This window comes from Hyaena hyaena, unplaced genomic scaffold (assembly GCF_003009895.1).
Source record: "Hyaena hyaena isolate Hyena2069 unplaced genomic scaffold, ASM300989v1 scaffold_76, whole genome shotgun sequence".
In the NCBI taxonomy this organism is placed as follows: domain Eukaryota; kingdom Metazoa; phylum Chordata; class Mammalia; order Carnivora; family Hyaenidae; genus Hyaena; species Hyaena hyaena.
In genome coordinates this window covers 1,555,006-1,577,328 of record NW_024080709.1, presented here as the reverse complement: position 1 = coordinate 1,577,328, position 22,323 = coordinate 1,555,006, and the positions used below count along the sequence as shown (strand labels likewise).

General features: G+C 42.7%; 1 protein-coding gene across 18 annotated transcripts in view; it reads left to right on the top strand.

Annotated features, from left to right (window-relative positions):
• MRTFB (myocardin related transcription factor B) overlaps positions 1–22,323 on the top strand; it is a 213,897-nt gene that overhangs the window by 185,404 nt on the left and 6,170 nt on the right. For 13 of the 18 annotated variants that reach the window (XM_039233581.1, XM_039233584.1, XM_039233592.1 and 10 more), the window contains 5 exons: positions 360–509; positions 3,020–3,178; positions 3,532–3,669; positions 16,524–16,634; positions 20,495–20,555. In XM_039233581.1, the coding sequence (XP_039089512.1) occupies positions 360–509; positions 3,020–3,178; positions 3,532–3,669; positions 16,524–16,634; positions 20,495–20,555 (619 nt within the window). The remainder of the gene's footprint in view (positions 1–359; positions 510–3,019; positions 3,179–3,531; positions 3,670–16,523; positions 16,635–20,494; positions 20,556–22,323) is intronic. The other 5 variants (XM_039233594.1, XM_039233590.1, XM_039233598.1 and 2 more) reach the window with 1 other exon arrangement.

Sequence of the window (22,323 nt, the reverse complement as noted above, 5' to 3'; positions counted from 1 at the left end):
GAAAATCTTAGCTGCTTAAGAAATAATAAGAGTGTGAAAATAACCGGTCTGGCGTTTAACACTCTGGTTTAGAATTAAGGTTCAAGTCTATGTGTCGATGAAGTGTGTATCTATCTGTAAATATTTTATCATTTCATTTCAGGTATGTTCCCCACATCTAAACTCTTTTTTTAAAAGTTTATGTTTATATTTTTAAATAATCTCTATACCCAAACTCAACCCAAACTTGGCCTGGGGCTCAGACCCACAACCAAGAGTAACATGCTCTTCTGACGGAACTATCCAGGTGCCCCCACATCTACACTCTTGATTCTGAGTTTGGTTTTGATAATTAAATTGGTATTTTATTTGCTTCCTAGACTCCAGCACAAGCAGGAATCCAGACTCAGCCTCAGCCTCAGCCTCAGCCAGCAGCCACCACCCTGTCCTCAGGCTTAGCCCAGACTGTACCTCAGAAGCCAGACACTTTCACGCCACATGTGCTCAGTCAGCCTCAGCAAGTTAGAAAGGTGGGTGAGTGCTAGTGAGTGACAGGCTGTCGCCGATGGTGACTGTCATCTGCTCAGCCATTCTGCAGGTGTCCTAGTGGTCTCTCTGTGGGAAGCACCTGTTCTTCTGTGCCATGCGCCTCCCGTTGGATGAGCCCCAGGTCGGTCACCCGCCGTCCTCCTGCAGATTACCCAGTTACTTGGGGAAAAGGGATTCTTTTTACTGAAAGATGGGTCGTTTTAACAGTTAAAGCCCTTTTCCAAGTAAAAGCTTCAAAAGTATGTTTTTAATCCTCATATGTAGGATTTTCTGAGTTTTAAAATACATTTCTTTTCAAATTAATCATCTAGTTGGGTGGGAGGGAAGTGCTGTTCCCTGGGAACAGATATTTGAAGATGAAAAAGATACTTTCTGAAGTGTTTACCTTGAGTAAGATCTTCACATATTTAAGAGTTTGCCATCTTTTAGATTAAGGAGCCAGAAGGCCCAGGTCTGCGTATTCTGGTTCCCCACTTCCTGCATCTTTGGCCTGATGCACAATTCACTTACTTCCTCTGAGTGTCATTTTCCTCATCTTTGAGACGACAGTGTTGGTCTAGGACTCAGTAACCTCTACATGTGTTCCTACCAAAAACATTCTGATGTTAAGTAGCCCAAAAGTCACCAAAATTCCCTTTTACCCAGCAGGTGGAGCTGTGTGCACATACTCCTTGATAGAAAACTCTTAAGGCCTCAAAAATAGGTCTTACTGTTTTAATTCTTGAGAATTATGAGTCCCAGATTTTAATCTTCAGCGTAAAAGAACCTGGATAATTAGGTGTACCTATAGACACGCCCCGAGGTGGTGTGAGCTGTCTGGGCTAAGACCACTTGAGCAGCAGACAGAAGTCTGAGGTCAGCGGTAGTCACATTAACATGTGCTCTCTTCTGGAATCTCCTCTGGGAATGCAGTGACTTATACCTGCATATTATGGACTTTGGGCTCACAATAACATTTTAGGGTAGTGATCAGCTCAGTGAATGTTCAGATGTCAAGACCGTTTCCTTTGTTTTAGAGAGGAGAGAGAACGACGTGATATAGACAGGATAAATAAAGGTTTATTCACTAAGACCCACTAGAATTAGGGATCATTAATTCCAACTTTTTCAAAGAGGAGTACACTTCCAAGACTCCGTGCCACAGCAGCTTTACTGTTTGAAGGGACGGACACACACACACACGCACACACGGATATACTTGCCCGCTTAAGAAATACATATGTATGTTTACAATAGAAATATAGAGGTAAGTTTGTCTTTTTCAGAATACTAGTGGTATGAAGTCTATGAACTATTTTTATGAGTAAACCAGTTGTGCGAAATACAGTCACAGAATCACACTGTGACCACACGCTTGTCAAAGGCCATAAAACCTTTGGCTTGTGATGGGGGCTAAACAAACACTTGGTAGTTCCACAGGAGGGAATCCTCTCGGCTCGCTCACAGAGCCAAGGACAGCTTCTCAGACGGGGGCAGGTTTTAAATGGGGCCCTGCAAGGACTTGGAGACGTTCTCAACAAACTGAAACATTGAGTGTGGCCGCGGCCTGTGTGGCCTTTCCAGTGGGACAGAAAAGGGGCCAGGTGGTAGAAGGTTTTTGTGCCAGCCGGAGATGAGGGTCTTACCTAAGGACAGAGGAGCCGGGGAGTGTGAGGGCTCCATCCGCCGTGTGTTAAGGCTGTAACTGTAGCGGAGGGTTGACGGGGAGGGGGGTGCGGTGAAGAGGCTGCCAGGCCGTCCGGCCATCAGCAGCAAGGACCCGAATGAGGACCGCGGAGGACAGAGGCCTGATTCAAGAGGTATTCCTAAGGCGTGTGAGCACTGAGCGGAGCGAGCCGTGGAGACTGACGGCTCCATTTACCAACGTTTTAAAAATAAATGAAGGGAGAACCAAGGATGATTTTTCCTCAGAGGCTGGAGGTGGTGGAAGGAACGGGGAAAGTTTAGTTTGGAATCTATTAAATTTGAGATGTCTCAAATTTATGTTTGTAAAGGCTATAAATGTGGCTTTGGCACTTGGGAACAGGCTGGAAAAGAGAGGTGGGTTTGGGGATTATTAGCTGAATCGTGGACATTAAAGCTGTGAAAGTAGATCGAGACCACCCTGGTGAGCAATCTGAGAAAGAAGTTACACTGAGCAAATGCTGATTTCCCAGCAGGTACAGTCCACGCGGCCATCTAAGACAGGCCAGTGAGTAAAGGGACCATGGCCTGAGGGCCACATCCAGCCACCCCCCCCACCCCCGGCCACTAGTCTGTTTCTGTAGATAAAGTTTTAATTGGAACCCAGCCCCGCCCATTTTTTTAGGTGTTGTCCAAACTGCTTCCGGGCTGTAGTGGCAGAGGTGAGCGGTTACAACAGACAGTCCGTGGCCTGCAAACGTGGTGGCTCTTCACAGAGAAGGTCTGCCAAGCCTCGTCCTAAAACATGGTTTTCTTCGGCGGGAAGAGCAAAAGAACAGACTGAATGGAAAATACTTGTTCATTACAGGTTTTCACGAACTCGGCATCAAATTCAGTTCTTCCATATCAGAGACCACCTGCTCCAGCGGTCCAGCAGCCCTTTGTTACCAAGACCTCCGCCAGCGTTCTTCAGTCCCGAGGCACCCCACTTCCCGCCCTGCAGAACGGACCCCCCGCCCCCACCAAGGTAGTGCTGTGCGGATGGGGGCAGCGGGAACAGTGCTGCTTGCGGGGCCCTAAAGCATTCCAGAACCCAGTGCTTCAGGCGTGGAGGGACTGAGTATCAGTACTAACGGGACAAAATAGCCAAAATAGTGTGGTGACGGGTAAGGAGCAGCTTAGCTGTTATCGCGGAACAGGTGAGCCTTCCCTCACAGGATGGCGCCCCGGCGCTGTCGGCCACACGGGCCACAGGTGAGCAGGCTCCTGAGTTCAGGAGCGCCGTGACGTGGCCTCCCTGTGACGCGGCCGCCCCGTGATGAGGCCGCCCTCTGAGCTCACTGCCCAGAGCTGACATGCGCCCTCCTCTGTTTGCCTCAGCCTGGTTCGCCCCCTCCGCCCCAGCAGTGCGTCGTCCAGCACTCCCTGTTTGGGAGCCCGGTCCCCAAGACGAAAGACCCTCCCCGCTACGAGGAGGCCATCAAGCAGACGCGCGGTGCCCAGTCCTCCCTTCCAGAGGTAAGCGAGGCTGGCGGCCACGGTCCGTGGGCTTGGATCTGGGGCGTCGTGCTTATGTCGAATCCCTTGTGTAAAATGCACTTGCCGCAACGGGAACACAAATTTCAGAGCCCAGGAGTCTCGTTTGCATTTGAAATGCGGTATTTTTTTTATTGACGTATACTTGACATACAGTATTATAGTAGCTTCAGGTGTACGACTCGGTGATTTGACACTTCTGGACATTGTGAAATGCTCGCCGGGGTAGGCGGAGTTAGCCGCCTGTCGCCATGCAGCGTTCCTACGATCTCCCTGCCTGTGTCCCGCGTGCTGCACTTCCCAGCCCTGTGACTTGTTCTGTACCTGGACGTTTGTACTCTTAATCCCCTGCCCCATCTCCCCTCTGGCGCCTACCAGTGTGTTTGGATTTACGAGTCTGTTTCCGTTTTGTTTGCTCATTTGTTCTGCTCTTTAGATGCCACAGACAAGTGAGATCATTTGATGTCTGTTTTTCTCTGTCCATCTCCTTTCACTCACATAAACCCCTCTTAGTCCAGCCCTACTGTCACAAATAGGAAAAACTATTTTTTTTAGTTTTATTATTTTATTTTTCTGAGACAGAGACTGAACACAAGCAGGGGAGGGGCAGAGAGAAAGGGAGACACAGAATCCGAAACAGACTCCAGCCTCTGAGCTGTCAGCAGAGCCTGATGCAGGGCTCAAACTCATGAGCTATGAGATCATGACCTGAGCCGAAGTTGGACACTTAACAGACTTAGCCACCCAGGCTCCCTGGACAATTTTCTTTTAGTTTGTTTTTAAGTTTTTTTTTTAAATGTTTTATTTATTTCTGAGAGAGAAAGAGGCAGCATGAGCAGGGGAGGGTCAGAGAGAGAGGGAGACACAGAATCCGAAGCAGGCTCCAGGCTCTGAGTTAGCGGTCAGCACAGCACCCGACGTGGGGCTCGAACTCACGAACCGTGAGATCATGACCTGAACCGAAATCGGACGCTTAACTGACTGAGCCACCCAGGCACCCCTGGAAAAATCTTTTTAAAGCTGAGTAATATTCCTCTGTGTATGTGTGTATGTTTGTATCACATCTTCTTTATCCACTTATCTATCAGTGGACACTTAGGTTGTTTCCATATTTGGCTGGTGTAAGTAATGCTGCAGTAAACATAGGGGTGCATATATCTTTTCAAAGTAATGGTTTTTGCTTTCTTTGGATAAATACCCGGAAGTGGAATTGCTGGGTCATAGGGTAGTTCTATTTTTTTTTTAATGACCCTCCATACTATTTTTCAGTGGCTGCATAAGTTTGCATTCCCACCAGCAAGGCAAGAGCGCTCCCTTTTCTCCACATTCTCACCAACACTTGTTACTCCTTGTCTTTTTGTGAGTAGCCATCAGGAACTGGTGTAACGTGTTATCTTGTGGTTTTGATTTGCATTTCCCTGATGACTAGTGGTTGAGCATCTTTTCTGTGGCTATCTGAATGTCTTCTTTGGAAAAATGTGGATTCCGCTGTTTGGGAATGGAGGGATGGAATGTTCTGTATATTTCTATTAAGTCTGTCTGGTCTGATGTGTCATTCAGAGCCACTGTTTATTGATTTTCTGCCTGGATGATCTATTCATTGATGTTAGTGAGGGGTTAAAGTTCCCTACTATTATCGTAGTGCTGACAGTCTTCTCCCTTTAGTCTGTTAGTATTTACTTTATCTGCATAATATAGGGGCTCCTGGGTTGGGTGCATAGGTGTTTACAGTTGTTATAGCCTCTTTTTGGATCGATCCCTTTATCATTACTCAGTGCCCTTCTTGTCTCATTACAGCCTTTACTTTAAAGTCTGTTTTGTCTGTTACAAGTTTTTAAATATTACTACCTCAGCTTTTTTTTTTTCTTCCATTTAAGTGGAATATCTTTTTCCATCCCTTCACTTTAATTAAGTCTATATATGTCTTTAGGTCTGAAGTGAGTCTCTTATAGGCAGCACATAGATAGGTCTTGGGTTTTGTTTTTGTTTTTATCCATTAGGTCATCCTCTGTCTTTTGATTGGACCGTTTAGTCTGTTTAAAGTGAGAGGTATGTACTTATTGCTGTCTTCTGTTTCCTGGTTGTCTTCAGAGTTCCTCTCATAGCTCTTCTTCTCTTACTTTGTGATTAGATGACTTCCTTTGATGTTATTCTTGGATTCCTTTCTCTTTATTTGTTGTGTGTCTCTTATAGGTGTTGGATTTGTGGTTACCTTGAGGTTCATAAATAACACCCTAGCTGTATAGCAATGTAAATTGATAGTTTGCTAAGTGCAACCCATTCTAATGTTACATTTTTATTCCCCTTTTATGTGCATGATGTCGTATTTTACATCTTTTTTATTTTGTGAATCCCGTAATTATTTTAAATACAGTTGATTTTACTGCATTGTCTTTCAACCCTCATACTAGTTTTATAAATGAATGACCTACTATCTTAATTTTACCAGTGAAACTTTTTCCTTTCATAATTTTCTTCTGGTTATGGCCTTTCCTGCTTCAAGTAGTTCCTTTAACATTTCTTTTAAGGCCAGTTCAGTGGTGATGCACTCCCTTGACTTTTATTTGCCTGGACAACTCTTTATATTTCCCTCAATTCTGAGTGATCACCTTGCTGAGTAGAGTGTTCTTGCTTGTAGATTTTTTTTTTCCTTTCACCACTTTGTATATAGTATGCTGCTACCATCTGTCAAAGTTTCTCCTGAAAAATGAGCATACAGCTTCATGGGGTTTCCCTTGTATGTATCTAGTTGCCTTTCTCTTCTTTTAAGAATCTCTCTTTATTTTTAATATTTGACTTTTTTTTTTTTTTTTAATGTGCACTTACTTTTGAGAGAGAGAGAAAGTGCAAGCAGGGGAGGGGCAGAATCTGAAGCAGGCTCCAGGCTCTGAGCTGTCAGCACAGGACTTGAACCCACAAACCACGAGATCATGACCTGAGCCGAAGTTGGATGCTTAACTGACTGAGCCGCCCAGGCGCCTCTAAGTTTTGACATTTTAGCTATTATGTGGACTTCCTTAGGTTCATCTTGTTTGGAGCTCTCTACCTTCTTGGACCTGGCTATCTGTTTCCTACTCCATGTTAGGGAAGTTTTCAGCTATTATTTATTCAAAAAAGTTTTCTGGCTCTTTTTCTCTCTCTTCTCCTTTGAGGACCCTTATAATGCAATTGTCAGTATACTTATTGACCCAGAGGTCTCTTAGTCTATCCTCAGGTTTTTGGGTTTTTTTTCCTATTCTTTTTGGTATTCAGTTTGGGTGATTTCCACTGCACTGTTTTCCAAATCACTCACCTGTCCTTCTGTGTCCTCTAATCTGTTGCTGATTCCCTATTGTGTATTTTTCAGTTCTGTTGTTTTATTCTTCAGCTTTGATAGGTTCTTTTTAATATTTTCTGTCTCTTTGTTGAAGTTCTGAGTTCATCCATCCTTCTCTCAGATCCAGTGAGCATCTTTTATGACCATTACTTTGAATTCTTAACAGGTAGATTGCTTATCTCTGTTTCATGTAGTCCTTTTTCTGAAGTTTTATATTGGAACATATTCCTCTGTCTCCTCATTTTGTCTGACTCTGTGTTTGTTTCTATGTTCAGGTAGATTGGCTCCATCTCCTGGTCTTAAAAGTAGTGGCCTTGTGTAGAAGGCACCCCGTAAGGCCCAGTGATGCAGTCCCCTCTGCTCACCAGAACCAGGCACTCCAGGGTGACCTCTGTGTGAACTGTTGTGACTGGACCAAGACTTCTTTGGATATGCTGGTGGGCAGGGCTGGCCCCATCCTTCTCCAGAACAAGTTGTCCACTTGGTGGGGCAGGACAAGCATCGTTAGCAAGATTGATGGACAGTGTCAGAGCTGGCTCCCACCAATATATACATTCATAGACAAATTTCCTACAGATCCCTGCTCTTCCAGCACATGCCCTAAAAAGTAAATCTCTGTCACATATAACCCAGACACTTTCCAAACTGCTACTTCTGTGCTGGGTCTCAGACCAAGTGATATAATGCACTGGCACTTTAAGAGCAAAATATCAGTTCCTATAGCCTTCTGGCTCCTGCCCCAGTGATTTTTAAAGCCAGAGGTTATGGGGGCTCATCTACCCATTGGAGATCGCCAGGGTTGGGGGTGCCCCCTGTGGGACTCAATCCCCTTGCTCACGCATGATAGGGATCACTGTGCCAGGGATTTGGTTCCTGACCACATCCCTGCCCCTCCTTCCCTCCTCCATGTGGCTTTCTTTATCTTTCACTGTGGGAGAGGTTCTGTTAGTCTTCAGGTCATTTTCAGAGGGAGTTTCACTATATTTAGTTACCCACTTGATGTGTGCATGGGAAGTGAGCTCAGGATCCGCCTACTCTGCCATTTCCCATGCTTCTCTTTTAAATGCTACTTTAAATCAAAATACCACTCACTGTGAAGACTGCCAAACAATTTCAGCATCTGTGTAACCTGCAATTCCTACTTACTCACAAATTCAGGGTTTGTCTTTTAACTTCTCCTTGGGGCATGAGTCATGTTAAGAATAGATGTGATGGTAGCCAAGGCATGTATTTTATACAGGTTTCTCTTTTCTTCTCATTTTTTTAAAGTCAAGCATAATTAACATACAGCGTTGTATTAGTTTCATGTGTACAATATAGTGATTCAGTAAACCAAGTTCTCTGGTTGCTTTGTTTTTAATTTACATCCAAGTTAGTTAGCATATAGTGCAATAATGATTTCAGGAGTAGAATCCAGAGATTCATCACATATATATAACACTCTAGTGCTCATCCCAGCAAGTGCCCTCCTTAATGCCCCTTGCCCATTTAGCCCATCCCCCCACCCACAACCCCTCCAGCAGCCCTCAGTGTGTTCTCTGTATTTAAAACTCTCTTATGTTTTCTCCCCCTCTCTGTTTTTATATTTTTACTTCCCTTCTATTATGTTCATGTTTTGTATCTCATATTCATATCTTCATATGAGTGAAGCCATATGATGTTTGTCTTTCTCTGAATGACTAATTTTACTTAGCGTGATACACTCTGGTTCCATCCACATAGTTGCAAATGGCAAGATTTCATTCTTTTTGATTGCTGAGTAATACTCTATTGTATGTATACACCACATCTTTATCCATTCAACCATCGATGGACGTTTGGGCTCTTTCCATACTTTGGCTATTGTCAGTAGCACTGCTATAAACATTTGGGGTGCATGTGCCCTTTCAAAACAGCACACCTGTATAAATAATACTGAGTTGTGCAATTGCTGGGTCATAGGGTAGTTCTATTTTTAATTCTTTGAGGAACCTCCATACAGTTTTCCACAGTGGCTGCACCAGTTTGCATTCCTACCAGCAGTGCAAGAGGGTTTCTTTTTCTCCATCCACACCAACATCTGTTGTTACCTGAGTGGTTAGTTTTAGCCATTCTGACAGATGTGAGGTGCTATCTCATTGTGGTTTTGATTTGTATTACCCTGATGATAAGTGATGTTGAGCTTTTTTTTTCATGTGTCTGTTAGCCATCTGAATGTCTTCTTTGGAAAAGTGTCTACTCGTGTCTTTTGCCCATTTCTTCACTAGATTCTTTGTTTTCTGGATGTTGAGTTTGTAAGTTCTTTATGGATTTTGGATACGAACCCTTGATCTGTCATTTGTAAATATCTCCTCCCATTCCGTCGGATGCCTTTTAGTTTTGCTGATTATTTCCTTCACCATGCAGAAGCTTTTTGTCTTGATGAGGTCCCAGTAGTTGAAGAGTCTGGTTTTTATTGTCTCTTTTTCCTTTGTTTGTTTTGTTTCTTAAATTCCACATATGAGTGAAATCATTTGGTATTTGTCTTTCTCTGACTGACTTACTTCACTTAGCATTATGCCCTCCAGGTCCATCCATGTTGTAAATGGCAAGATCTCTCTCTCTCTTTTTTTTTTTTTTTTTTTTTAATGGATGAGTAATATTCCATTGTGTATAATATACTACATCTTCTTTATCCATTAATCAATCAGTGGACACCTAGATTGCTTACATCATTTGGCTATTGTAAGTAATACTGCAGTAAACACAGGGGTGCATATCTCTTCAAATTAGTGTTTTGTTTTCTTTGGGTAAATACCCAGTGCTGAGATTACTAGATCATATGGTAATTCTGTTGTTAATTTTTTGAGGAACCTCCATACTGTTTTTGATGTTTGCTGCACCAGTCTGCATTCCCATCAACAGTGCACAAGGGTTCCTTTTTCTTCACATCTTCATCAGCACTTGTTATTTTGTATTTTTTATTTTAGCCATCTCACAGGTGTAAGGTGATGGCTCATTGTGGTTTTGATTTGTATTTCCCTGATGATGAGTGAAAGTGAGCATCTTTTCATGTGTCTGTTAAGTATCTGTATGTCTTCTTTGGAAAAATGTTCATGTCTTGTGCCCATTTTCAATTGGATTGGGTTTTTCTTGGTGTTGAATTACAGAAATTCTTTATATATTTTGGATATTAGCCCCTTACCAGTTATATCATTTGCAAACATCTTTCATTCAGTAGGGCTGCCTTTTTGTTTGGTTGATGGTTTCCTTTACTGTGCAAATGCTTTTTATCTTGGTATATACCAAGAGTTTAATTTTGCTTTTGTTTCTCTTGGCAGAGGAGACATACGTATATAAATGTTTCTATCGCTGATATCCCAAGAAATTATTGCCTCTTTCCTAATACTTTTATGGTATCAGGTCTCACATTTAGGTCACTAGTAAATTTTGAGTTTACTCTTGTGCCTGGTGTCAAAAAGTGGTCCAATTTCATTCTTTTGCATGTAGCTGTCTAGTTTTCCGAACACCATATGTTGAAGAGACTATGTTTTCTTCTTTGTATATTCTCTCTCCCTTTGTTATAGATTAATTGACCATAAAGGCATATTTATTTCTGGAATATCTGTTCTGTTCCATTGATCTAGGTGTCTCTTTTTCTGCCAGTACAGTATTGTTCTGATTACTGCAGTTTTGTATCTTAAAAACTGGGATTGTAATAACCTCCAACTTTGTTCTTCCTTTTCAAGATTGCCCTGGCCCTTTGGGGTCTTTTGTGGTTCCATACAAATTTGTAGGATTGTTTGTTCTAGTTCTGTGGAAAATGTTGGTATGCTGATAGAGACTGCATTCAATCTGTAGATTGTTTGGGTAGTGTGAACATTTTCACGATAGTGGTTCTTCTAATCCATCAGCATGGAATGTCTTTCCATTTGTTTATGTCATCTTCAGTTTCTTTCATCAGTGTTTCATAGTTTCCAGACCACAGGTCTTTTACCTCCTTGGTGAAGTTTATTCCTAGACATTTTATTCTTTTTGGTACAGTTGTAAATGGGATTGTTTTCTTAATGTCTTTTTTCTGTTACTTCATTATTAACAGAGAAACGCAATAGATTTCTGTATATTAACTTGAGTCTTGTGACTTCACTGACTTCATTATCAGTTCTAGTTGTTTTCTGGTGGCGTCTTTAGTGTTTTCTACATATAGTATCATGCTCTCTGCAAATAGTGGCAGTTTCACTTCTTCCTTGCCACTTTGGACATCTTTTACTTCTTTTTCTTATTTGATGGCTGTGGCAAGGACTTCCAGTACTGTGTTGAATAAACCCGGTGAGAGTGGACACCCTTCACTTGCTCCTAATCTTAGAGGAAAAGCTGTTTATCACCACTGAGTGTGATGTTAGCTGTGGGTTTTTCATATACGGTCTTTATGATGTTGACGTATGTTCCCCCTGTAAACGAACTTTGTTGAGAGTTTTTATCATAAATGGATTTTGTACTTTATCAAATGCTTTTTCTCCATCTGTTGAGATGATCATATGTTTTTTATTTTTTATCTTGTTAATGTGATGTGTTACTGTTAATGGATTTGTAAGTTGTGAACCACCTTTGCATCTCAGGAACAAAAACCACCTGATTATGGTGAATGATCTTTTTAATGCGTTGTTGAATTAGATTTGCTAATGTTTTGGTGAGGATTTTTGCATCTATGTTCCTCAGACATACTGGCCTACAGTTTGGGGTTTTATGTTTGTAGTGTCTTTATCTGGTTTTGGTATAAGGGTAATGCTGGACTTATAGAATGAATTTAGAAGCTTTCCTTCCTCTTCTATTTTGGATTAGTTTGAGAAAAATAAGTATTAACTCATCTTTAAATGTTTGGTGGAATTCACCTGTGAAGCCATCTGGTCCTGGACTTCTGTTTGTTGGGAGTGTTTAGATTACTGATTCAGTTTCTTTGAATTCAGTTACCAGTCTGTTCAAATTTTCTGTTTCTTCCTGATTCACTTTGGAAAAATGATAAGAGTCTAGAAGTTTATCCATTTCTTCTAGGTCGTCCAATTCGTTGGCATATAATCTTTCACAATATTACATTCTTTTGTGTTTCTGTGCTGTTGGTTATTTCTTCTTCTTTTCGGATTTTATTTGAGTCTTTTTTTCGTTTTTGAGGAATTTGGCTCAAAGTTGGCCAATTTTGTTGGTCTTTTCAAAGAACCAGTTCCGGGTTTCATTGAGCTAAGGTGTTCTATTGTGGGGGTTTTTTGTGTGTTGTTTGTTTAGTGTCTATTTCATTTATTCTGCTCTAAATCTTGGTTATTTCCTTCTCTACACTGGCTTTAGGCTTTTTTTCCCTAGCTCCTCTGGGTGTAATACTAGGTTTGAGATTTTTCCTACTTTTTGACATAGTCCTGTATTGCTATAATCTTCCCTCTTAGAACAGCTTTAGCTGCATCCCAGAGATTTTGGATCATTATGTTTTCATTTTCATTTGTCTCCCTTTGTATTTTGTTTCCTTTTTGATTTCCTCTTTGCTTGACCGATTCATTGTTTAGTAACGTCTTATTTAGCCTCCATGTATTTTTGTTCTTTCCAGACTTTTTTCTTGTAGTTTTGAGTTTTATACCATTGTGGTTAGAAAAAAAAATGCATGATAGGATTTCAGTCTAATTTATTGAGACTTGTTTTATCTAACATGTGATCTATTCTGGAGAATGTTCTATATGTACTTGAAAAGAAAGTGTATTCTGCTATTTTTGAATGAAATGGTCTGAATATATGTTAGGTCCATCTGGTCCAGTGTGTCATTCAGAGTCACTGTTGCCATGTTTTTTGTCTGGATGATCTATCCATTGATGTAAGTGGGGTGGTAAAGTCCCCTATTATTATGTACTATTGTCAGTTTCTTCCTTTATGTCTATTAAGAGATGCTTTATGTATTTAGATGCTCCAGTGTCGGGTACATAACTGTTTATAATTGTTAGATCCTTATTGCACTGTTCCCTTTATCGTTCTGTAGTGTCTTTTGTTTTAATGTCTGTTTTATCCAGGTATTGCTGTGCCAGCTTACTTTTTGCTTCCATTTGCGTCATAAATGTTTTTCCATCCTTTTACGTTCAGGCTTTAGTCTGAAGTGAGTCTCCTGTTGGAGATGGTTGCTTTTTATTTCTTCTCTGTTCCTTTTCTCTGTTGCTCTCTTCCCTTGTGGTTTGATGTCTTTCTTGAGCAATATGCTTGGATTCCTTTTCTCTTTACTTTTTGCATATCTACTACCAGGTTTTGGTTTGTGGTTACCATTAGGCTGATAATATGCACATAGCAGTATATATTAAGTGGATAGTTGTTTAAGTTTGCACCCATTCTAAAGTACTAAATTTGTACTCCTTCCCCTGCATGCTGTATGTATATGATGTCATGCTTCATATCCTTTTATTAGTTCCCTTGACTGATTCTTATAGATATAATTGATTTTACTGCTTTTGTGCTTTAACCTCCATATTGGGCTTTTATAAGTGGTTAATCAACTGCTTTTATTATGTTTGGAAATATTTAGCTGTGATAGTTTTTCCTTTCCTAATTTTCTTGCTCCTGAATATGGCCTTTTCTTTCCAAAGAATTCCTTTAACATTTCTTGTAAGGCTATTTTCGTGGTGATGAAATCCTTTAAATTTTGTTTGGGAAACTCTGTCTCCTTCTATTCTGAATGATACCCTTTGCTGGGTAGAGCGTTCTCGTAGGTTTTTTCCTTTCCACCTTTGAATGTATCATCCCACTCCCTTCTGGCCTCCAGGGTTTATGCTGGAAAATGAGCTGATAACTATATGGGGTTTTCTTTGTATGTAACCATTTGCATGATAAATGTTTGTCCATCCGTTTAAAATTCTTTGTCACTACTTTTTGCCATTTTAAATGTGTCTCTGTGTGTTCCTTCTTGGCTCACCTTCTTTAGGGCGCACTTATGCCTCCTGGATCTGGAGGTCTGTTTTCTTCTTCAGATGAGGATAAAGTTTTTACCTATTATTTTTTCAGATAAGTTTTGTGCCCCCCTTTTTCTTCCCCTTCTGGGATCACAATAATTTGAATATTGTTATTTAATGGTGTTGCTGATTCACTTAACCTGTTGTCATTATTTTGTTGTTGTTCAGCTTGGTTGCTTTCCATTATCCTTTCTTCCAGCTGCTTCCCCTATGATTGATTCCCTCTTTTGCATTTTTCATTTCAGTTACTGAGTTGTTCATCTCTGGTTCTTTTTTATATTTGGAGCTACATTCCTCTGTCTCCTAAATCTGTCATCTAAATCTGTTTGTTTCTTTGTACTAGGAAAGTCAGCTGTGGCTCCTGCTCTTGAAAGTAGGGGCCTCATGAGGAAGAGGTCCTGTCACGCCCTGTAGTGCCCTGGCCCCACCAGAAGTAGTTGCTTCAGGGGGTCTCTTAGGTGTGTTGCACGCGCCCTGTTGCTGTGGCTCAGGCACAGCGGCCTTGAGTTCCGTTGGCTGCGGCAGCCCACTTCGCCTGCTGTGGCAGGGTTTCATCTCTCTGCCACTAAGGGGCCAGTCTGGGGCTGCCGTGGGCTTGTAGTTGGATCCGACCAGACCCCTGCCTTCAGCCTGGGTGACAGGGCTGTGGTTATACCAACCTGCAGGGCCCTGTCCCTGCTTCGTCCCCAAGAGCCTTTTATTGGTGGGCGGGGCCGGCAGGCAGATCACAGGCCTGCCCCAGGCCCACTGCTGGGCTGCAGGGGAACTGGTGTGTGTGGTTATCTTCCCCTCTGCCCAGGGCAGGTCGGATGGTGTGAGTCCCCAAGAGAATGAGGATCAGTGTGTGGTGTTAGCAAGGTAGGCGGAGAGTATCTGCGCTGGTTCCTACACGAGTCTGGTGTCCAGGCCTGGGGGGCGGGGGAGGAATGGTGCCCACCGGCTCTTCTGCTCTAGAACAAGTCTGCTAAAGACCCCTGCCTTTCCAGCACACGTTCTGAGATTAGTAAATAAAAAATTAATCTCCTTCCCTTATACCCCTGGTGCCTTTCAAACTGCTGCTTCTGTGCAGTATCTCAGTGGAGTTGTTTGTTATGCTGGGTCTGTAAGGCTGGGGACTCGGTCTCCTATTGCCATTCAGGTCCCCCTCGTTTGGGGTGTGCTCCGCTCCCTTCTCTGTGCTTGCGGTACCCCTCTCACCAGGAACTTGATTCCCTGCTGCGCCTCTGCCCCTCCTCTTCTTTTCCACATATCCTCCCGTCTACAGTTAACTGGGCAAAGTCTGCCGTGTCACTCTTGTGCCGATGTGGCTGTCATCTAGGTCTGTCTGCGGGGGAAGGTGAGCTGAGGACCCCCTACTCCACCATCCTCCCAGAAGTCCTCTACGGGCCCCCTCTTCTAAAGCCCCTATTTACCGGGGGGGGGGGAGGGGGGACATTAAACTGACGTTCTTCCACCCGGCTGGCCCTCAGGACTGCCCAGCACCTATCTTACCCTGCGTCATCTCACACGCACCCCCAGCAGCCTCTGCTTCAGCAGCCGGCCAGCTCACTGAGCACAAGCACTTAGGAGGAGACAGATCCCTGACACACAGCCAGACCACGTGCTCTTCGGCAAGGGGCACAAGGGGTCTTCCTGGCCACAGAGCCTGCCTTACTGCGCCCGATCCCAAGAGATGGGAACAGAGTCCCTGTTTGTAAAGGGCACCCACTGCGGGCCGGACACCAACAGCAATAACCTTGTACCTTACCCTGAACTTTCTCCTGGTCTCACTACCCCTCTAAAGTAAAACTCAGATAAGTTTCCAGAAAGAGCCCCTGCCTCATAGAGGATCCACACTTTGTGTAGCCAGCACGGTACAAGCCCGTCCCCTGCATCAGGGAGTGAATGGTCACCTCGACCTACCTGAGCAGCTGCAGAAACTGCTGGCAGCAGGCCGCAGTGTCCATCTCGGCATACTCACAGAGGGTACGTGGGGACGTTCAGGGTGGGCCGCCTCCCAGGAAGTGCAGTGACCAGGTGCTTCTTACTTGCTTAGTGCCGAAGGAACGTACTCCCTGTCGCTGAACAAGCTCCCTTCAGTTCCATACTCGGCAGGGGCCCTTATCTGTGAGGGAAAAACCAAACTTCAGGAAGAGTTTTAAACATTTACAAACAGAATGGAAACAAATGGTGCTAGACAAGATTGTCCTCCCCATGGGTCCCTAAGAAGTGACACCTGTTCTCTTCACAAGAGAGCAGAGAGGAAGTGAATGGCAAAGAGCATAAGTGCAGTTGATGAGAAAATTAGTAGGTAGCACGCACCCTCCCAAGCCTGGTTCTCACATGTGGGTTAGTGTGTACTACTCATAGATGCATGGACCTACAGCAAAGACTCCTCCCCTTGCTTTAACCTAAGACAGCCGATGGGAATCCCTATCATTTATCAGTCTCTGGTTAATGTTTACAGACTAAGGGAGCTCAGCTCTACATCACTGTCTGGTATTCTTTATACACCATTAAGCATCAAACTACAGGCATCCTGAGTTTTTTAAAATACCTTCACTCAGACTTCCAATTTCACTACTGGCTAATAAGTAAGTCTTCCACAGGTAACAGCTGTAAAACCTGGTCATGATACAAAAAACACTAACATGAAGGCACTGAAGAATGAACTGATGCAGTCATATTCTGGTGAAGAGCCCAGGCTCCGGGCAGCGGAGGTACAAGGCACAAATGCCCTCTCTTTGCTGCTTTTACTCTGGGGTCAGGCTAGATGGTGAGGTTACTGGTCAGAAACTCATAGCCTTTATGCCCTGAGAAGTCAGAGGGCTGAGTTGAGAGCAACTTGGAAGGAAGAGGAGGGAAAGACCCCCCCCCCCCCATTCCCTTTGGCCGCATCTCTAGCTGACTCTCAGCCACAGAGTGGCCACAGGAGCGGAGGGAACTAAAGATAAGATGTGAGCTGTGATTGGAACTTCTGCCCAAGAAACATTTTGAAGGTCGAGTCCAACCAAGTTAATTGTGTACTAAGAAAAAGAAACCACTCATCTGAGAAAAAGAACAGAATAGAGTCTCCACAGTGTGCTATTCATAATAGCCATTCATCACATGCAAGAGACAAAGAGGAAAATGCAGCCCTTTCTCAAGGTCAAAAGGCAGTCAACCAAGGGCAACTCCAGCTGCTCCAGATGTTAGAATTTGCACATAAGGATTTTAAAATAGCTTGTAACTATCAGTGATGTAAAAGAAAATATAATGAATGACAAAATAGCAACAGAAATGATTTTTTTAATGAAATGGAAATAAAACTGAAACAAACATGGGGCACCTGGGTAGCTTAGTTGGTTAATCTTCTGCCTTCAGCTCAGGTCACGATCTAGGAGATCATGAGTTCAAGCCCTGTATCAGGCTCTCTGCTGTCATCACAGAGCCCACTGCGGATCCTTTGTCCCCCTTTCTGTCTTTGCCCATTCATCACTCGTTTTCTCTCTCTCTCTCTCAAAAATAAACTAAAAATTAGATGATCTAGAATGAAAGAGGTGCCTGGGTGGCTTAGTCAGTTAAGTGTCTGACTATTGATTTTGGCTCAGGTCATGATCTCATGGTTTGTGGGATTGAACTGACAGCACAGTGCCTGCTTGGGGTTCTCTCCTTCTCTCTCTGCCCCTCCCCTACTTGTACATGCTCTCTCTCTCTTTCTCTCACTCTCAAACATTTAAAAAAATAATAGAATGAAAAAAATTCTAGATGGCCTTAACAGAATGGAGATGACTGGTAAAAACTCAGAGCAACAGAACTTATCTAATCTGAATAAGAGAAAAGATCTTATTTTTAAAGTGAAAAGAGCCTCAGAGACCTGTTGTTTAATATGAAACCAAGACGGGTATGATAGGATTCTGAGAAGAGAATGAGGCAGGTAAAATATTCTAAGAAATAACAGTCAAAATTTTCCCAAATATGATCCAAGACAAGTTTATAACATGTCTAACTGAACACCAAGCAGGGTAAATAGAAGGCTTCATCATACCCTGATCAAATTACTGAAAGCCAGAGTTAAAGAGCAGATCGTGAAAATGTCAAAAGAAAAGCAATACAATGCACGTAGGGTAACAGCTATTTATTTTATGATCAAGTTTTCATCAGAAACTACCCAAGTCAGAAAATACCAGAACAACGTCTTTTAAATTCTTAGTCCCTCCTTCCTCCTCTCTACTGTCAAACCAGAATTCTATATCAAGTAGAAATACCCTTTAAGAATAAAAGTGGGGGCACCTGGGTGGCTCATTCAGTTGAGCGTCCAACTTCGGCTCAGGTCATGATCTCCTAGTCTGTGGGTTCGAGCCCCACGTTGGGTTCTGTGCTCACAGCTCAGAGCCTGGAACCTGCTCTGGATTCTGTGTCTCCCTCTCTCTCTGCCCCTCTATCGCTCATGCTCTCTCTCTCACTCTCTCAAAAATAGATAAATACTAAAGAAGTACAGCTTTTACAAAATAGAAAAATTAAGTTACAATACCAAAAATAAATGAATATATATTTTTTAAAGGACAAGAAAGGAACAACAAGAAGAAAAACAGAGCAAATCAAAACAAAATGGTAAAGCCAAGCTTAACCATAGCACTGATTATGCAAGACACACTCGTGGAGTCAACAATACAATTAAAATGCAGAAATTATCAGAATGGCTAAGAGTCAGACCCAACCTAACCAAATGCCGTTGAGGTGGTTTTAACAAATGTCTGCAGTTTTTGACATTTCTCCCTGAGTGACTCACTTCTCATACGACTGGCACAAGTGAAGGGGTTTGACTTCTGATACTAGTTTGTGGAAGGCACGCTCCTCCTGCCCTGGCTGCTGGCTCTGGGAAGGCAGCGTCGCGTGGACAGTTGGCGGGGCTCCCGGGAGGCCCGGGTGGAGGGAATCCGGGGCCTCCCGTCAGCAGCCAGCACCCACCTGCCAGTCCTGTAGTGAGTCACCTTTACGGGAACATTCTCCAGCCAAGCCTGAAGACAGCTGGAGCCTGGCCAGCATCTTGATTGCATCCCCAGGCAAGACCCCAAGCCGAAACTATCCACCAAAACTATTCCTAAATTCCTGACCCACAGAAAACACAAGATAGTAATTCTTTAGCATCTGAAGCCACTAAACGTGGAGTCATTTGCAAAACAGAAATACATATCTAATGTATGCATTTATAAGGTTGATAAAAAAAGAATTTAAAATTTCAAAGTTTTTATATAAATCCCAGTTAGCAGGGTACCTGGATGGCTCCATTGGTTAAGCATCTGGCTCCGGCTCAGGTCATGATCTCCCGGTTCATGAGTTCAAGCCCCATATTGGGCCCTGCTGTCAGTGCAGAACTTGCTGCAGGTTCTCTGTCTCCCTCTCTCTGTGCCCCTCCCTGTGCTCTGGCTCTCAAAAATAAACATTAAATAAATAAATTCCAGTTAAAACACAATGTAATATTAGTTTCAGGTTGACAACATAGTAATTCAGTGCTTTCATACGTCACCCAGTGCTCATCACCAGTGCTCTCCTCAATGCCCGTCTCCCATTTTCCCCTCTCCCCACCCCCATCAACCCTCAGTTTCTTTTCTGTATTTAAGAGTCTCTGATGGTATGTCTCCCTCTCTACTTGTAACTTATTTTTCCTTCTCTTCTCCTGTGGTCTTCTGTTAAGTTTCTCAAATTCCACATACCAGTGAAAACATAGATCTTTCTTTCTCTAACTTACTTCACTTAGCGTAGTACCCTCCAGCTCCATCCACATTGTTGAATGAAATCTTGCCATTTGCTTTCTGATCACCGAGTAGTATTCTCTTGTATACATAAACCACATCTTCATCCATTCATCAGTTGATGGACATTTGGACTTTTTCCTTAATTTGGCTGTTGATAGTGCAGCTATAAACCTGCGGGTTATATGTGCCCCTGTGAATCAGCACTCCTGAAACCTTTGGAAAAACTCCTAGTAGTGCTACTCCTGGGTCACAGGGTAATTCTATTTTTAATATTTGAGGAACTTCCACACTGTTTCTGAGAGCAGCTACACTAGTTTGCATTCCCGCCAGTAGTGCAAGAGGGTTCCCCTTTTTCCCCATTTCACCAACATCTGTTGTTTCCTGAGTTGTTCGTTTTAGCCACTCTGACCAGTGTGGGTGGCCTCTCAGTGTGGTTTTGATTTGTGTTTCCCGGATGATGAGCGATGTTGCACATCCCTTCAATATGTCTGTGGCCATCTGCATGTCGTCTTTGGAAAAGTGTCCATTCATGTCTTCTGCCCTTTTCTTCACTGGATTGTTTTTCAAAAGGTGTCGAGTTTGGTAATTTCTTTATAGATTTTTGATACTAACCCTTTATCCAGTATGTCATTTGCAGGGATCTTCTCCCATTCCATTGGTTGCCTTTTAGTTTTGTTGATTGTTCCCTTTGCTGTGCAGAAGCTTTTATCTTTTTCTTTTACTTTATATTTTTGAGAGAGAAAGCGTGAGTGGGGCAGAGGAGTCCTATAATGCTCCCAACTGTATAATGTTTCTGGGTCTGTGTGAAAAGAAAGCTAATCATATTCTCTCCTTTGTTGTAGATTTCCAATGCGCACAGTCAGCAGATGGATGACCTCTTTGATATCCTCATTAAGAGTGGAGGTAGGTCACACGTCCCATCAGAACCTGTCAGAGTGACCTTTCATGACAAGTTTTTGCATATTCTCCTTTAGAGCCCATGGCACATCTCTAAGTAGCGAGAAACATATTTTTCTAATTCCAACTAAATGTACTGTTTTAAATCTGTTAAATTAGGACATTAAAGCAACTTATAAAAATGGAGGAAAAGCCACTGTCTCAGCTTAAAACAATAACACGGTAGATTTATCCATAGATCTATGCCTGTTGAAAATAATAGACCATCTCAAAATAGCAAAGGAGAGCCAAATTTAAATTCCACATTCAAAAACTTCACAACATGTTCTATATGTATGTCACTGGGATGAGATAAAAATGCTCTCCTGACTTCACACGTGAATTCTGTACCAACCACGGGTTACCTAGCTCAGACTCCAGTGACACTGTTAGAATTCAAAGGCAATTTTGAAGCACTTTCTGCAGATAATTGGAAATCTTAGACTTTGTAGTATCATCTTAAAAAGAGCTAAGGGTTGGGGGCGGGTGCCTGGGCCACTCAGTCGGTTAAGCATCCAACTCTTGGCTTCAGCTCAGGTCATGATCTGAGTTTGTGAGTTCCAGCCCCGCATGGGGCTCTGTGCTGACAGCGCGGGGCCTGCTTGGGATCTCTCTGTCTCTCCCCCTCTCCCTCACTCATATGGTCTCTGTCTCTCTCAAAATAAATAAACTTAAAAAATTTTTTATAAAGAGAGAAAGGGAGGTTAACCACATGCAAAAGAAACCAAGGGTATCTCAGCCTCAAACATACTTGTCAAAACAAGTATAAAAAACAGTATTTTAAAAATTCAACAGATGCTCTTTTGGAATAAAGCATTCTCAAGATTTTAAACAATGATCACCATTTTCCCATTCATAGCAGGTACTATTTGGTTTTGAGGACATGGGGAATTCTTGATGTTTGACTAGAGCTCTCTGTGCCAATAGATTTTTCTTTTCCTGAGAACTATACACAAAATAAACTCATAATGTATCTATGCCATGGAAATAAAACAGATAGACATTTCATGGCCTGATTTTAGGATTATTTAAAATGTTTTTTGCCATACAAAGACTTTTTATATGATTAAAAAGAGTAATTTTTACGGCCTAAAGTTGGAAATTAAAATGTGACAAAGTCATCAAATGAGTTATTTCCTACAAGGCATGATTTTTTTTTTTTTTTTTACTGGCAAAGTATCCGGTGAGTACATTATTTTATCCTTTTGGAAACCACCGCCAGTAATCATGAGAACAGAGACTGGAATAGTTGATTATGAGCCTGGTTACTCAGCTCGCGCCGTCAGCGCCGAGAACAACTGCAGGTGCGAGTGCAGGAGGGGAGAAGCCCTGGAGACAGGCGGGGACAGACGCACAGGCGGGGACAGACGCACAGGAGGCACACACGGCTGACGGTCCCCACACGGGAGTCGGCCTGCATGTTCTTTCCCGTCATGCCTCCCAGTCTTTGAGCTCCCACAGCGGTTCCTAAGTCCACTCTTGCAAACGAAACCAATCAGACACCTAAGAAAGTAAAAAAAGTTACTTTATTCAAGTAAATGCATCTATAAAAACACTGCCATCTAAAGCAAACGTGTGTTAGTTTTCTACTTGGTCCAGAGGAGTAACACATAATTAGTGCTTATTAAGACATTTGCCAGATCTTCAAGATTTTGTATAAATCCAGAAAACAAGACAAAAAAGGCAAAAAAAAAAAAAAAAGTGGTCCATCTTCAAGAAGAGGGTCAAAGCAGCT